We start from the raw sequence: 17,564 nt of genomic DNA, 5'->3' as shown, positions 1-17,564 counted from the left end.
AGTGATTTGCAGGCAGGTTTTAAGTTTGAGTCCTGGCAAGGGCAACCTGACCCCCATGCTTTCTGCATCCAATAAATTCAATCCCATCAAATTTTCCTGCAGGTCTCAAACTTCAGGGAAAATTTCCTCTTGAAGTGACAGTAAGGATGTTTTCCCTTACAGACAAATATGGAATGAATGGATATGCTGTGTTTGTGCAAGTGAACAGCCCTCGATACACGCCTCGCTAGGGAAATGATGTCCTGACCTATCTCACAATAGATTTTTTTTATTATTTATTGAAACTGTTATCTTGTGCTATTAACATATACATATGGTCACCTAGTCCTCCAAAACACCAGCTCCCTTCTTAATCCGTATTCCATATGACGTGTGCCTAAAAGTCTACAGAATTTTTAATAATTCCGAAGCTTAACTTTTGCGAGAAGCAAGGCTAGCAGTAACTGCGTCTCTTTTACCGCCAGCCTTGCTTCTGGTAAGCATGGACTACAAGTCCAAAACGGCACAGTTACTGCCAGCCTTGCTTGTCGTACGAAAGGCCCAAAGTACAAGGTGCGTGTTTACACAATACTTGCAGGTTTTCAAAACACAAATAAAAGGCATTGTCATTTACAATGCCAAAAGCTCAAACTCTCGCAAATGCGAGACCTATTGCATTGCAAATGCTTGTTGAAGTTACTACTGGTTTAGCTGTTATGTGTCCAGTATCAGGATTTATATGAATATTCTTTTGTTTGGGATCCAGCTTCTCTTTCATTTTTCCAAAATCGGCCCGGGTGGTTTTAAGGGAGCGTCTTTTTGTTTTGGTGCCAAACTGGATTAGTTTTTTTCTCTCTTTCGGTCCAGAATGTTTCGGAACTGAAGGGGTATCATCTCGGCTTGGGTCCGAGATGAAGGCTTGATTGTTTGTTTTGGTGCCAAGCCCAAGGGCGGGGCGTTGGAAGCAGTGTCTCAGTGCCGTCCACGGCCAACAGGCAGTGGTGGCCCAGAAGCCTTTTGTTTAGTGGAAGTAAGTTTGGGAGGCAAAGGGAGATTTATTACTCACAGCACCCGGTTCCGCTTGAACTTCTTCGGACTCCAACTCAATCTCCGAATATCGTCATCTCTCAACATAAGCTTTAGGTAAATGCAGCTATGTTTTTAATTGCGGTTACCTTCAGTTGCCCATTGATGACATCTTCAAATGAAGAACAACATTATTCGAGGGTAAAGCATAATTATTACAAAAACAGAGGTATCTTTTCCACTTTTTTATAATTTATTGGAAATGGTCATGCTAAAATACCTGTAGTTTGCTACAGCATGTTAGTTTGCATTATCAAGTATTTTCACGTTAATTTAGGAACTATGGGTATCTCTCATGTTATTTCTTCTGTATTTTTACATTTCATCAGTATCACAAATAGAATGGAAGAAACTAGGCAAACCATCCATTAAGGTTCATTACACGGCTCGGTTTAATTTTCAGATTTATCATTTACACTGTAAGGCTTTAATGCATACGAGTTCTCTTTTTAAAAATATCCCCTCCCTCTCAAAATTAGGTAGAATTTGCTCTTCCCAAGATAAAAAAAACCCAAATAAAATAAAATAAAAAAGTGAGACATAAAAAACTTGTGCATGACACCAGCGGATTCGGCAGACACATTTTCACTGCCGGCAGTGGTGATCGGATTTGTAGGCCTAATAATAGGGAAAATTGCCCTAAAAGAAGAAAAACGCTAAAAATAGATCAATACAACCAGGAATGAATTTCAGGTCACCAATTACTGAGAGGCCTTTAAACCATCTTCAAAAACAAGCATCTGAAACTTCTGGGACAAAGTCTAACCAATCTTTCAAGTCTACATTAAAAAGGGAAGGGGGCATGTTGACTGACCCCACAATCTGTACGCATTTGCTCACGATAGCTGGAGATGCCTTTACTCACTATCCAAGAAAACAGTATTCCGGTCACCTGAGCTGGTTATTGCTTTCCCCCCCAAAGGGGGAGGAAAGACAGGGAATATGGCAGACCTTTTCAGGTGAACTAAGAAAATGAAAGCTGAAATACTTTAGCACCTCACCTGCACACAAGATTGCACACGGGTTGGGATTTTATATGGCAAAAAACCTAGAAGCGCCTCCCTGTAGGAAACCCTCCCACCCAAGCACCAAAAAGGTTACCTTATCACTGACATCCCATTCAAAAATACCCCTCCCACCCCTTTTCAAAAACAAAATGCTACACAAGTGATCATAGCAGCTATATAACGCGAAGTCTTCTGGTGACAACGTTTCAAGAGGAGACAGATAGGGAAGTGGAGAACAAATGGGCCTCCACCCAACATAAAGCAGCCTAAATAATGTCTATGTGAAGTGTTGCTAATAAATCAAATACACCATAGTCTTCTATTGCAACACCCTCTCTTGCATCTCACTCACCCCTCCCCCAGTCTGTCCTTTCCTCTCTAAATAAAAAATAAAAAAACATGGCTCTCTGGTTCGCTGTCCCTACACCTTGTGCCATTCTGATTAGGTCTCCTATGTAAACTGTGAAGTGCTGCATGCATCTAACATCAAGTTTAAAGGTAGACTTTTGTTTGCAAAAGCGAAACCATCTCCCCCAAGGTTGATGTTGCAACACACCAGTGTTAAAAAACTGGAGCAATATTGACCACTTCCCTATTTCACAATGACACGCTAACAAGTTAGTGGTCAAAGAAGAGAAGTTGCATAAACAGGCTTTCGTGCCTTGGTGCCAGTGTTCTGCCTGCTCTGGGCGACAAAGCGCAAGAAAAGCTTGACGTGTGGAATGACAACATCATTGAGAGGATTTAGAAATGTAATTTCCTTAATTGAGTTGGCACGACCTGTGGTCCTTTAATTTGCTGGCTCAGGCAGTGTACAATGATATTTCTTACTCCATAAAGGAGTTTTCATGCACGCTCGCAAAAATACTGCATACGCTGGTGTATTTTAAGAGGGCCATTTAAGTTTGTACGACTACCTTGTGCACGAGAAAATTGCCATTTTTGAGCATGGAACAACCTATCTGCTGAATTATCAGCATTGGTGGTAGGGAAAAACTGGGAAACAAGGACTGCCTTGTACAATCTGTCAGGAGCAACACTTTCACCACTTCTTTTCATGTCTAAAAGGGAAGAAAAGGAGTTATTTTCGGGGGCAGGGCTAAAAACTCCTAGCCTCACTATCTGCGCCTTGAACGTAGTGGATAGTTGAAGTGACATGGTAATGCTCTTTAGCTACTGAAGTCCGGTTTCTGCTGCCATGGTTTCCAGTGAACTCAAAGCCCAAACAAGATCACATCAAAGGTGTCCCCTTGAAATCGAGGACGCGCCCATGTATATTACAGACAGGGCTAAGGAAGGCACAGTACCTAAACAGGCAGCAAGGCCAATTATATGTAAAACAATCTTCACCTCTGCACTTTACACCTGGATGAGTGTCTTAAATGATTCATTTTATATTTATAGTCTGTGAAGAGAATGCCTCAGGGGAACGTGGAACATACATTTCCATTATGGGGTGAACTTGAGAACCTTTCAAGAGCACTTTTACTAGACATGAAACAGAGGCCAAATTAGTAACGAAACCGAGTAATGGTGTGGGAGTTTAGCTAGTGGACAAACAGCTAAACCTAAATTGGTAAGAGCTACAGGAACAAGCAGCAAGTATATTACTCCATCACGTAGCCTCTTTGATCATTCTTACCATTGTATTCCTCATGGCTCTCCATCAACCACTCAGTAACCTATTACCATAAATAGCCAATCAGATTGCAGCTCGCAACTTCATGGTGCAGAGAGCAGAATAGGTAACAGTTGATCAATGGCCTGGGAATCAATAATGAGAAAGAAAGCATAGGTGCCAATCAAAATGTACAACTCTGAACCATCAAAGCATTCCTTCACAGTAAAAGCTCTCAGCTCAGCTTCGCAAATATCTCTGGCCTTCATTAAGGCACACAAAGGAAACTGAGTTTCATGCTTCTCCATGTTTACCCTTAAATGCTTACAAGAGTCTCTCTCCCATAGGCCATCCCAGTGCCACAAACTGTGCTACTCAACCCGGCATGGCCAGTGTGCCCCCCTTGGTATGTCCTTGGCATTCGTGCGGCCAATAGGTCTTCACGGAGCACAACTCTCAATGGAACAGAATCATCCATCCAGCTTAGACAGGTTGAAGCACACGTCTCTAGTTGGCATATTGGCTCCCACTCGCAAGAGTTTCCGGGCCCTAGGCAGTGTAGTGCAGACTGGAGATTCAAGGCACGTTCTGTTGTCATGACAGACGATCCAAACACAGTTAGGTTCAGAGATTAGAGTACTGCAGCTTTAAAAGCAAGGATGAGGTAATGGAGGCATAAATGAATGTCTCTCCGCCACTCCCTGCTATGGTTGACGGGCACTTGCTGGTGAACTTAAGCAGACACATTCACGTCCCTGAGTGAAATGGCCCCTGTGGAAGGTTCTGGAGTTTGGTCACTCAGAACCATGGTGGAGTCACTGCTGAACGAGTACACATTGGAGTCTGCACAGGAGGGGGCTGGGTTCACCCCTTGCGCCAGGATCTGCAGGATGGTTTTACGCAGATTAGGATGCAGCCGATGCTGGGTTTGGTAGAACACTTCCAGGGCAAACGGTTTCAGGGTGCTGGTACCAAGGTCTTCATACAGTGGAATAGTGTACATGCGAGACATCTGTAGAAACAGGATCACACGTCAGCAGAAAACTAGCAAAACAGCCACTACAATCAGAAGACCGCAACAGAAATGAACACAAGAGCACAGTCTGTTTATAAGGCAAGGCAACATTTATATAAAACAAAACAATATCAAAGTACACGCTCATTCTAAGAGGCAGCTGCGATAGAAGATGACAGCAGCAGATGCTGAAAACAATGGACTATTGCAAGAGACAATATCAGAAGTTCGTTGGACCCAGTGTAAGCAAGAGGGAGCAGCGAAGGCTCTGCAAAAACAGTGTAGGCCAGAGGAAGCAAAGAGAGGTTTAACACAGAAATGGTCAATTATTGAGAGAGCAGAGCTTTAATGTAACAGTTGAAAAGACACAACAGGTTCCCGCTACATTGATTTTTTTAAGTTCTATTAAGTCACAGGGTTTTGGATCCATCTCCAGCAGCAGATCGAGTTCCATAGATATATTCAATAGGCAAGCGTCTGAAACAAAATAACATCGCAAAAAGAGCCAGTGATGTAACTGAGGTAGTTAGTTTATTTGGAACATTCGCATAACAGCCACAGTTGAGAGACAGCTTTTCTTTTCTAACAATCTGGAGCTGTAAGAAGTCGACTGTTCAAACCTGATGTCTGAAAACTTCAAAGATGTGGTCTAAGAAACCAATTTATTATGGATACAATGCTGTATGATAGCTCACCAAGTGAAATGTTTGCCTCCAATGAATGCAGTAGTCCGCAGTTCACTAATTCTATTACTGGTAAAACCATCAAAGCCTTGCACCCATCAGAGATTGATAAACTGAGGAACAGCAACTAACACCGGTTATTTACAGTGCTCAGAAATGACAGAAGTACATACCCAGACAAACGTTACTACAATTTTGGCAAAGATGCTGGGCTTCACCTGGCAGGTTAAACCCCCCAAGGGTACCGTTGTCAACCCTATCGCAACCTGTGGCCAACGGAGGACTAGGATTCCTCAATTTAGCGGCCAATGCCTGGGCGTCACAGCTCTAACCGGCACTAGACTGGAGCCTTGACCCTGATCACAAACCATGGGTACAGGTTGAAAAGGTATTCTCATCCATCCCCCCCTCAAAAATCTGCTATGGCTACCGACCACAACCTGGATACACTCCCAGACTTCTCCTCACAATGGCAACACTACTAGAATACTGGTGACTGCTCATTTGCAAAAAAGCATTCCACTCATACCCTTTCTTCCCAATTCCGTTGACCAAGGGGTAGGGGAGACACCTTCAGATAAATGCAAGCCCTGCTCTGGATTGGAGGGTGACCCACTCACAACAAACTGAGCAGGTAAGCGTCCCCCTGGAATTCCTCTTCAAGAACAATCTTAGTAGTAAAGTGATCTCTTGGCTCTATAGATACACTACAGACCTACACGCATCTCAAATACATACCTATATCGCCAAATGGGAGAGAGACTTGGAGACTGAAATACCAGATGAAACATGAAAGTCAATATGGGAGAGCAACAATAAGTGTTCATCACAAACACCTACAAGACTACACAAAATGTTCAGCAGCCCAGATGCATGCTGGAAGGGCTGTGGAGAACGTGGCATGCTACTTGATGTCTTGGCCCCACATCCAAGCTTTCTGGCATGATATACTTCTGCTGGTACATGCCATTACAAATATCACACTTCCACACAACACATTAACGATCTTAAGATACTCTGGTGACCAAGGCCCTTATCCCATGTCCACTCCACTAGGAAAACTGATCACCCATAGCTTATGCATAGCTCAAATGTGGAAGTCACTGAGCCCACCAATATTCGCTTTATAGTGGGAGAAGGTCTGGTCTATGTAGACCATGGAAAAGCTGTTGGCAATTTTCCATGATAGAACGTACACGTTTGATAAGACTTGGCATTCATTCATGACCTGTATCAAAAGGGACAGCAGGTTGAGAGGTGCCACACCAACTATGTCTCAGACTCTTCGTTGCTCTGGCATCTGCGACATGTCCCATTCAAACATTCACAACTGCTTGGACGCTACCGGCCACTGACTTTGGACAATAGGATGGCGGCTTTGAAGAAAGTCAAAAGTAATTCCTGCTCCCCTACTATTGTATGTTAATATGCGTGATCTATCAACGTCCCTACGGACAATTAATGGAAGGATGAGGGAATAATGTTTGCTCTTGTGTAACCCCCGCAATATTGTTACCCCCAAAAAAAAGTTGCTAAAAAAGAAATGATAGTAGTGTGATAAGAAGCACGCAATAAAAACCACTAAAATCATATTAGAAACTGAAAACATGAAAAACTAATCAACAGTGCATGCGGCCTGCCCACATGTAACACACAATCACCAAATCAAGAAGTGTCTAATATCTAAAAAAAAAAAAAAAACACAATCAACTGCCAAATCTAGTAATGAAAGAAAGCTGCAGCGGCCTATTACACACGAAAGCAGCAGGAGGTAGCAGCAGAGACACATTTTCATTAGAAAAGGCAAGAGTGTCTGGAACAAACAGAAAAGTAGAGACTCAGTGAAAGAACATAGATGGGAAGAAGCAGAGAAATAGGATTGCAACAAGAAACAATCATTAAAGCAATGGAAAAATTAATATTCAGTACATTAGGAATTAGTGATCAGAACGTGGCAGTGGACAGCAATCAGCAACACTAAAAGAAGGGGTAGCTCGAATATCTTGATAGTAAAAATCAGAATGGCAGAAGCTAAATACAAGCGCACAAAGCAATAACAAGCTTCAGCGGGCTGGAGGTTCGAGACAGGAGCACACCGTGATAGCTAGCACAACTGAGGCAGAAGTTTCATACAAGAGCTTCAACAAGAACATTCTATAGAAGAGCACACCGTGATTAGAAGCATCTCCAAGGATGAGCTTTACTATATGAACACATAGCAGTCAAAAGCTCTGGTGAGGAGGTAACTCTTATAGGGCAGAATACCAGAGCTGCCTTGCTGCGTCGGTACCACTTGTGGAAGGAGTGGGATAGGCGGAAAAGCATAGGCAAATATCCCTGACCAATTGATCCACTGAGCATTGTTCCGGGAACGTGGGTGTGGGTACCTGGAGGCGAAGTTTGGGTAATTTGCACTCTCCGGGCTGGCCAAGTGATCCACGTCTGGCTTGCCAAAGCGGTCACAATACCATTGTAGCATCTGTGCATCGAGTTCCCACTTGTGGATTTGTTGATCCATTCTACTTAACAGGTTCGCAAAGTCATTGTCCATCCCCCGGTTAGTATTTGGCCAACAGATGAACACAGTGGTAAATGGCCCAATGACAAATTGACTGATTAGAGAAAGAGAGGGAGAGAGAGAGTACCTCTGTTTCTCTAGGTAGTACATGGCAGTCATTTTGTCGGTTCTGATGAGGGCTACTTTGTAGCAAATAAGTGGCAGGAAGGCTTTGAGGGCAAGTTGGAATGCCAGACGCTCCAAGTAGTTGATGTGGTGAGTTTGCTGGGCTGGTGTCCATAAGCATTGAATTGTGTTGTGACTGAGGGGAGGTCCCCACCTGGCTTGGGAGGCGTGTGAGGTAATGGTCATCTGCAGAATAGGGTCCTGAAAGGGCTTGCTTCACAACAAATTGTTGCTGTTCTACAGCTGTAGAAAGTGGGGGACGCTGGCCATTACCTACACTAGATCTTCCAAGTGACCCTTCACTTGAGACCATTGTGCTGCTACTGTTGTGGAGGACACGTGCAGCAGGGCGTGGTCAAAAATTGCGATACAAGATACCATCATGCCGAATACGCGCATTATGATTGTGATAGAGAGGTGCTGCTGTTACTGAAAAAGGGGTACACGGTCTCCAAAGGATGTGACTATTAGTAGGCTGAGGGTAAGCTCTGTCTATGATTGAGTTTAGAACCGCTCCAAGAAAGGGTTTGTGTCTGGAGTGATTGTAGATGGGATTTGACTGCATTTAGTTATCTCCCAAAGCGGTGGTTAAACTGTAGCTGTTGCAGTGGTCTGAAATAGTGTACGTAAAACTGCCTGGCCCACACTACCTTGCTGTCTTGCTAACACATCTACACAATAGTGTTTAGTGAATGTGTGTGGTGTAGACCATGTTGCAGCTGTCATCTATGGGTATATTTCCCAAGAATGCCATAGAAGCCCCTAGTTTGCGTGTAGAATGCGCACTCGGGGGGGATTGGTAATGTGTGTTTAGCTTTAATGAAGCATATTTGAATGCCTTTAACTATCCACCTTGCAATACCTGATTTTGATACTGTTTTGCCTTTATGTGGTGGAGCAAAAGCAATAAAAAGTTGCTTGGTTTTCCTGAAAGGTCTTGTTCTTTTTATGTAGTATAGTAATGCTCTTTCAACATCTAAGATGTGACGAGCACGTTCTGCCACTGAATCTGGTTGAGGGAAGAACACAGGTAGCTCAACAGATTGGTTGATATGAAAGGCAGAAAGGACTTTAGGTAAGAATTTGGGGTTAGTCCTTAGAACCATTTTGTTTTGGTGTATTTGTGAAAATGGCTCTTCTATGGTTAGTGCCTGAAGTTCACCCACTCTTCTCAGAGATGTGATGACTATGAGGAAGGCTACCTTCCAAGTAAGAAATTGTAGTTCACATTTGTGCAGTGGCTCAAAAGGTGGACCCATGAGCCTTGTAAGAACTAGTTTGAGATTACACAATGGAGCAGGTGGAAGTCTGGGGGGAATGACTTGTTTAAGTCCGTCCATAAATGCTTTAATAGCAAGCACTCTAAAAAGAGACAAATGCTGTCAGTTTTGAGGACATGCAGCTATTGCAGCAAGATGTAAGCGTATGGATGTGTACGCTAAAATTGGAAGGCTGTAGATGTAATAGATTGCAAATTATGTTTTGGATTGAAGCATCAAGTGGATTGATCTGATTGTTGTTACAGTAAATGATAAACCGCTTCCACTTTGCTGCATAGCATGCTCTTGTGGTAGGGCGCCTAGCCTCTTTGATAATATTCATGCAGTCTGGCGGAAGATTAAGATAGCCAAACTCTAGGATTTCAGGTGCCAGATTGCAAGGTTGAGATGACTGGGGCCCGGATGTTTTATCTCTCCATGGTTCTGAGTGAGAAGATTGGGAGTAAGATGTCGTTTTTAGTGAGGAACTACTGATAGCTACAACAGGGTTATGAACCAAGGTTGCCAAGCCCATGTGGGAGCAACTAGGATTAGCGTGAGGGATTTCTGTCTGAGCTTCCGAACCACTAATGGAATGAGTGGGAGAGGCGGAAAAGCGAAAGCAAATATCCCTGACCAATTCATCCATAGTGCATTGCCTTTGGACAATGAGTGCGGATAACTGGATGCGAAGTTTGGGCATTTTGTGTTTTTGAGGGTGGCGAACAGATCTATCTCTGGGAAGCCCCACATTTGGAAGAATGGGAAGAGGACTTGAGGATAGAGTTCCCATTCATGGATCTGCTGTCGTTGACGACTGGGCAGACCTGCAATTTGGTTGTTTACTCCTGGAAGACATTTTGCAAGGAGATATATTTTTTGAGTTATGGCCTGTCTCCAGATGCTCTGGGCTAACTGTGAGAGTTGGATAGTGTGTCTCCCCCCCCCCCCCCCCCTATTTTTGTATGTAGTACATTGCTGTCATGTTGTCTGTGTGAATTAGAACAGATTTGCCTACTAGATTAAGTTGAAAGGCTTTCAACGTTAGAAAAATTGCTAGCAGTTCAAGATGGTTTATGTGGAGTTGTTTTTGTTGCAGAGTCCACATGCCCTGAATGGTATGTTTTTGAAGATGAGCTCCCCAACCGGTGAGCGATGAGTCTGCTGTTAGCCCTATCTGTGGAACCGGGTCGATGAATGGCAGCCCTTGGAAAGGTTTTGTATGTTCCATCACTGCAGAGAGTGATAGGTGTGGCCTTCCACCAACACTAGATCTGATAACTGACCTTGAGCCTGGTTCCACTGACGTGCTAAGCATTCCTGTAGGGGGTGCATTTGGAGTCTTGCGTTAGGAACGATTAAAATGCAAGATGCCATCATTCCCAGCAATTGCACGAACACTCGAGCTGGTAATGAGTGTTGAGGCTGAAACTGCGATATTAGTGTCTACATGTTGCAGAGCCTTACTGGGTTTGGGTATGCTAGAAGTTTCTGAGTGTCTATTGTGGCTCCTAGATACACTTGTGTGTTGGATGGTTGGAGATGAGACTTGATGAGGTTTACAGTGAACCCAAGGTCATGAAGCAGTTGGACTGTTTTTCGAGTGTGGCGTAGGCAGCTCTGTTGCAAGCTGGCTTTTATTAGCCAGTTGTCTAGGTAGGGGAAGACATGAATGTGCTGTCTTCTTCGATGAGACGCGACTACTGCCAGACACTTGGTGAAGACCCTGGGTGCTGTAGTTACTCCGATTGGGAGAACTTTGAATTGATAATGTCTGTCCACCACAAACCTGAGGTATTTCTGGTGAGCTGGGTGAATGGGAATATGGAAATAGGCGTCCTTTAAGTCCAGAGTGGACAGAAAGTCGCCTTGCTGAAGGAGTGGGACAACCTGTTCGAGTGTGACCATGTGAAAGTGGTCTGACAGATTTAGTTTTCTGAGGTCCTTTTTGGGAATTAAAAAATACAGGGAGTATACTCCGTTCCCCGGGTATTGTAATGGGACTGGGTCTGTAGCGTGTTTTTCCAAGAGAGAGAGAACCTCTTGTTTTAGGAGGGTGATAAGCTCTGTTGACATTGCATGTGATCTTGGAAGAATATTTGGGGGCGTGTCTGTAAGCTCCAGGCAGTAACCATATTGGATAATTTGTAGAACCCACTTGTCTGAGGAATTGGGAGAGACGTCCCCAGACAGGGGTGGAGTGATCGGGGGATAGCGGAAGTAAGTCACTGTTTATTTGCAGGGGAAGTGTGTGTGGAGTTACCTCTGCTTCTTCCCTTACCATTGTTTCCTCTAAAACCTCCTCTGAAATAACCTCTTGAAGAGGGGGATTGGTTGTTGCCTTTGTAGGAGGAGGAGGGATTATCGGTGGACAGAGTTTTTGAACCACCCCAATAAAAGGAGCGGTGAAAGGAACCCCTATTGGTAGGTAACTGCAAGGCCTCCATGGACTTTGCTACCTCAGTTTCCTTTTTATTTTTTTCCAGGAAGGTATCAACAGCTGGCCCAAAGAGATGTTCCTTGTCGAATGGCTGGTTAAGGATGGAGGTTTGTACCTCTGGCTTGAAGCCCGATATTCTCAGCGAAGCATGCCTGCGTAAGAGTACACTGGTGTTGACTGCACGAGCTGCTGTGTCTAGGGCATACCTAATGGATGTATTGGAGGTAAGTTTAACTTCCTGAATAAGGTAATTGGCCTTAGATTTGTATTCATCAGGTGAATGTTGTATGAATTTTCTAAATCATCATAAAGAGCCCTATCATAACGAGTCAACAGAGCTTGAGCGTTGGCAATGCGCCAGTAATTTGCTGCCTGTGAGCCACTCTTTTGCCCGAGGCATCAATACATTTAGACTTCTTATCAGTAGGAGGAGCCTCACCTGTGGTTTGTGAATTAGCTTTCTTGCGAGCGTTGGGAGACTACAAGAGAGTCTAATGGCAGCTGACCTCTAATGTAAACCGGGTCGGTTTAATATTTTGTATCCACCCTAGGTGTGATTATCCTTGGTCTTTAAATACCTCATCCGTGTGTTTTAACATGCCTTTGAACATTGGTAAGGTATGAGTAGCTCTTTGGGAAGAAGTAAGCGTGTGGAAAAATGCATGGGGAAAACGCGTTTTGGGACCCCCCTTTTTCTCAGCCCCCGCTTGACGAATCCCCCCGAGACTTTCAGGGAAGGAGCGGAGCGGAGCGCCCCACCTATTTTGAAAATTTCGTGAGGATTCGTCAATCGGCGCCAAAGTTATTCCAAATAGAATGTTGCGGATTTCCTATGGAAACACGATCCTAACTATAACTATCTACTGGCGACCGCCAGTAGATATATATATATATATATATATCTTACCTGCTCTATTCTGATGTCTGCAAAAGGAGCCACTTAGAATAGACATCTGAAGAACTCCCATGGCCGTTGCGGTGTCCGAAACCCTTTATTTTTTTTACCTTCTCCAACACCAAGTCAACTTGGGGTCCAAAGAGACGTCTGCCATCAAACGACAAGTTTAGCAAACACTGTTATACTTCTGGCTTAAAGCCAGAGGCACGCAGCCTGGCATGTCATCTAATTAGTATACTTTTATTAATACCCCTGTTGCAGAGTCAGCCATGTTGAGGGCACAGCAGGACATGGTGTTGGAAATTGTCTTTCCTTCTGCTACAAGTGCATCACCCCTTTGTTTATACTGTTCTAGGAGATCTTTGAGGAAACTGTGTACCTCACCCCAGTGTGCCTTGTCATATCTGGAAAGCAAACTGACAGAATTAGCTATTTTCCATTGCACAGATGCATGTACTGTTCCCCCTCTTCCCTGCCGCATTTTGCTTTCCTTATCAGGAGGGGGGAGCGTCTCCTGTGCCTTGTACATTCACGAGCTTGATAGCAGTATGGACTACTAATGAATCAAATGGTAATTGACCCAGGATGTGAAGTAGATCATTTGGGGAGGCTATATATTTTTTGTCAACATGAAGGGTGAAAATTCTAGCCTTAATGGGCTCTTTAAAGGTCTCTTCTGATGGTTTTAGCATTCCCTTAAACATGGTAAGGAACAGGACCGTGCAGTGTGTTTTAGACAATGTCTCCAGGAGTAAATCATTATCTTCATCGAGGACATCCATGCCCACCTTGTGGTAGGTGGCTGCCCTTGGGATGACCTCATGGTAAGAGGTCATGTAACGGGGCTGGAGGAGGTGGCTTAACTGGATACACAATAATCAAAAGAGAATGGATCACTTGTACCTGTGTAACCAGGGTCAGGTATGTTGGCCATCTTAAAACCCCTCATTCACGTACATAGGTGGTTGGGCGGTATATCTTGGTTGTCCGCCTAATTCTTTAACTTGACAGCATCATCGTTTTTTTTTGGGGTATGCTATCCTCCACCCGGAGGTAGACCAACTGGTAATACAGTAGTGATCAGTGATAAGTAGTGGTGAGGTGAGTTAAAATTACCTACATCTCCGTACTCAATTTTTTTTTTATTCAGCTGGAAACGTGGGAAAGTAAAAACAGAGTGGTGCGTATGAAGTCAAAGTTACTGATCTAACGCACTTATTTGTCCATGTGAGAGGTTGACATGTTCTAGCCCTATATATGCCCTGTCGGGTCAGGGGGCTTTCTTCAGGACCAGTGAAAAAGTAAGGTTGCAAATTATGCAGCCTAGAAGGGTAGGTATTTGACTTACCACTCTTCTATGGTCGTTATCAGTCAATTAGTACCTATAACGTAGATTCCCTATTATGGGCCTCCTCAGGGTGCCGGCAGGCATAATAACCTGCTGTTGGTGCTAGTTTCCGCGAGTTGTGCTCGCTCTGGAAACGGTGCCATGGGTGATTGACCGATAACGACCATAGAAGAGTGGTAAGACAGATACCTACCCTTCTAGGCTGCATAATTTGCAACCTCACATTTTCACAGGTCTTGAAGAAAGCCCCCTGACCAGACAGGGCGTATCTAGGGATGTAACAGGTCGACCTCTCACATGGACAAATAAGTGTGTAAGATCAGTAACTTCGTCTTCATACACACCACTCTGTTTTCACTTTCCCACGTTTCCAACTGAATAACATTTTTTGGAGTACAGAGATGTAGGTAATTTTAACTCACCTCACCTTAGCACTACTTATCACTGATCACTACTGTATTACCAGTTGGTCTACCTCCGGATGGAGGATAGCATACCCCCAAAAAACCTGATGATGATGCGGTCACGTTAAAGAATTAGGCGGACAACCAAGATAGAACGACCAACCACCTATGTACGCAAGGAATATGCTACTTACCAGTATGCATCTGTTCTTGGCATGTAGAGCTGCAGATCTATACACTTTTGCATAGATCGCCATCTGGTGTTGGGCCCGGATGTTTGCAGTTTGTTTTTCTTCTTGGACAGTCTTTGGAAGTCACGAGTTCGGTGACTCCTCCTTCGGTCCGTACTGCGCATGGGCTTCGGCTCCATCCTCAGATTGTTTTTCGCCAGCAGGGAAAAGATGGAGCGTAGTGATAATAGTGAAGAAACCCATGTGTGTTGTATCTAAATAAGATAGCCTGGAACGGATACAGGTAGCCGGGGAGGCGGGTGGGCGTGTATAGATCTGCAGCTCTACATGCCAAGAACAGATGCATACTGGTAAGTAGCATATTCCGTTCGAGGCTTATGAGCTGCAGATTATACACTTTTGCATAGATTATACAGCAGTACCCAACCTTAGCGGCGACCACCGGTATCCGTTGCAGTGGTTTGAAATAGTGTCTTTAGTACAGCGTGGCCCACACTAGCTTGTAGTTTAGAGTGCACGTCTACACAGTAATGTTTTGTGAAGGTGTGCGGTGTTGACCATGTGGCTGCTTTGCAGATGTCATCTAAGGGTATGTTCCCTAGAAAAGCCATAGAAGCCCCTATCTTTCTTGTAGAGTGGGCTTTAGGTGGAACAGATAATGTTCTTTTTGCTTTTTGATAGCAAATTTGTATGCACTTTACAATCCACCTAGCTATCCCTGATTTAGAGATGGGGTTGCCTTTATGCGGTGGAGAGAAGGAGACAAACAACTGTTTAGTCTTTCTGAAAGATTGCGTTCTTTGTATGTAGTACAGTAAAGCCCTTTTAACATTGAGTGTATGTAGAGCCCTTTCCGCAACAGATTGGGGTTGAGAGAAAAAAACCGGTAATTCCACCGATTGATTAAGATGGAAGGGGGAAATGACCTTGGGCAGAAATTTTGGATTTGTGCGAAGTATCACCTTGCTGTGATGCATCTGTAAAAAGGGTTCCTGTATAGTGAACGCTTGTATCTCACTAACCCTTCTAAGGGAAGTGATAGCTACGAGGAAAGCTGTTTTCCAAGTGAGGAACTGTAGCTCACATTTATGCATTGGTTTGAAAGGCGGACCCATTAGCCTTGTAAGAACTACATTTAGATTCCATACAGGGGAAGGTGGAGCCCTGGGTGGAATTACTCTTTTAAGACCTTCCTTAAAGGCTTTAATAGCAGGCACTCTGAACAGTGATAAATGCTGTCTGTTTTGTAGATAAGCAGCAATTGCTGCTAGGTGTAAACTTATAGATGAATATGCCAGGTTACACCTTTGAAGATGGAGCAGATAGCATATGATGTGCTGTATGGATGCATCTAAGGGGTCAATTGTATTGTTACGGCAGTAAACGACAAATCTCTTCCACTTTGCGGCATAGCATGCTCGAGTGGTAGGACGTCTGGCTTCCCTGATAATGTTCATGCAATCAGGGGGAAGGTTAAGGTATCCAAATTCTAAGATTTCAGGAGCCAGATCACTAGGTTGAGCTGAGCTGGTTCCGGGTGCCTGATTTCTCCATGGTTCTGGGTTAGGAGACATGGGGACAGGTGCAGCTTTGGTGTGGTACCACTGAGAGCTGTAGTAGTGTGGTGTACCACGGCTGCCTGGCCCATGTTGGAGCTACCAGAATGAGTGTGAGGGAGTGCTGTTGTAGCTTCCTTACCACTAATGGAATTAGTGGGAGAGGTGGAAAGGCGTATGCAAATTTGCCTGACCAGTTCATCCATATCGCATTGCCTTTGGACAATGGGTGTGGGTATCTGGCGGCGAAGCTTGGGCATTTTTTGTTTTCGTGGGTGGCGAAGAGGTCTATCTGAGGATGCCCCCACTTGTGGAAGAATGGGTGAAGAACTTGTGGATGCAGTTCCCATTCGTGCATTTGCTGCGTTTGTCTGCTGAGCAGATCTGCCATGGTGTTTTGTATGCCTGTGACGTGTTGTGCCAGGAGAAAGATTTTTTGTGGAATTGCCCATCTCCATATGCTCTGCGCTAAGCGGGAGAGCTGGGGAGAGTGTCCCCCCCCCCCCCTGTTTTTGAATATAATACATTGCAGTCATATTGTCTGTGCGAATTAGGACTGCTTTGGCTGAAATTTGTTTCTGAAACGATTTCAGGGCTAGAAAGATCGCCAATAACTCCAGATGGTTGATGTGGAGTAACCTCTGTTGTGGCGTCCATAGACCTTGCACTGTGAGGTGTAATAGATGCGCTCCCCAGCCGGAGAGCGATGCGTCCGTTGTTAGAATCACCTGAGGAACCGGGTCCAGGAACGGTCGCCCTTTGGAAAGGTTTGTGGTGTTCCACCACTGCAGAGATCGATGAGTGCGGCCGTCCACCAACACCAGATCCGTCAGCTGACCCTGGGCCTGGTTCCACTGGCGTGCTAGGCACTCTTGGAGTGGACGCATATGAAGTCTTGCATGTGGCACTATGAAAATGCAAGACGCCATCATCCCTATTAGTTTCATGAACACTCTTGCTGGGAGAGAGTGCTGAAGAAGGAACTTTTGGCGCAGGGCTTGCATGCTTGCGATCCTGGCTGAGTTGGGATAGGCTATAGCTTTTGAGGTGTCTATAGTGGCACCGAGGTATTGCTTTGTGTGAGACTGTATCAAGTGGGACTTTTGGTGATTCACCGTAAAGCCTAGCTGGTGAAGTAGTTGTATGGTAGTGTTTGTATTTTGTACACACTGGTGGTAGGACGCGGCTTTTATGAGCCAGTCGTCCAGGTAGGGGAAGACGTGAATGTTTTGTCTTCGGAGGTGTGCTGCCACTACTGCCAGGCATTTGGTAAACACCCGTGGTGCGGTTGTGACCCCGAAGGGGAGAACCTTGAACTGATAATGTTTGCCGTCCACCACAAATCGAAGGTACTTTCTGTGAGCAGGGTGTATTGGGATATGAAAGTATGCGTCTTT

General features: G+C 44.5%; 1 protein-coding gene across 1 annotated transcript in view; it reads right to left on the bottom strand.

Annotated features, from left to right (window-relative positions):
- Nucleotides 1–1,237: 1,237 nt before the first annotated feature.
- Nucleotides 1,238–17,564, bottom strand: part of RNPEPL1 (arginyl aminopeptidase like 1) — a 132,927-nt gene continuing 116,600 nt past the window's right edge. Inside the window, exon 11 of the mRNA XM_085635624.1 lies at nucleotides 1,238–4,702. Coding sequence (XP_085491750.1) covers nucleotides 4,424–4,702 — 279 coding nt within the window. The 3' untranslated portion in view covers nucleotides 1,238–4,423. The remainder of the gene's footprint in view (nucleotides 4,703–17,564) is intronic.

Source organism: Triturus cristatus, chromosome 11 (assembly GCF_964204655.1).
Source record: "Triturus cristatus chromosome 11, aTriCri1.1, whole genome shotgun sequence".
NCBI lineage: Eukaryota > Metazoa > Chordata > Amphibia > Caudata > Salamandridae > Triturus > Triturus cristatus.
This window is presented reverse-complemented; position numbering and strand designations above follow the sequence as displayed.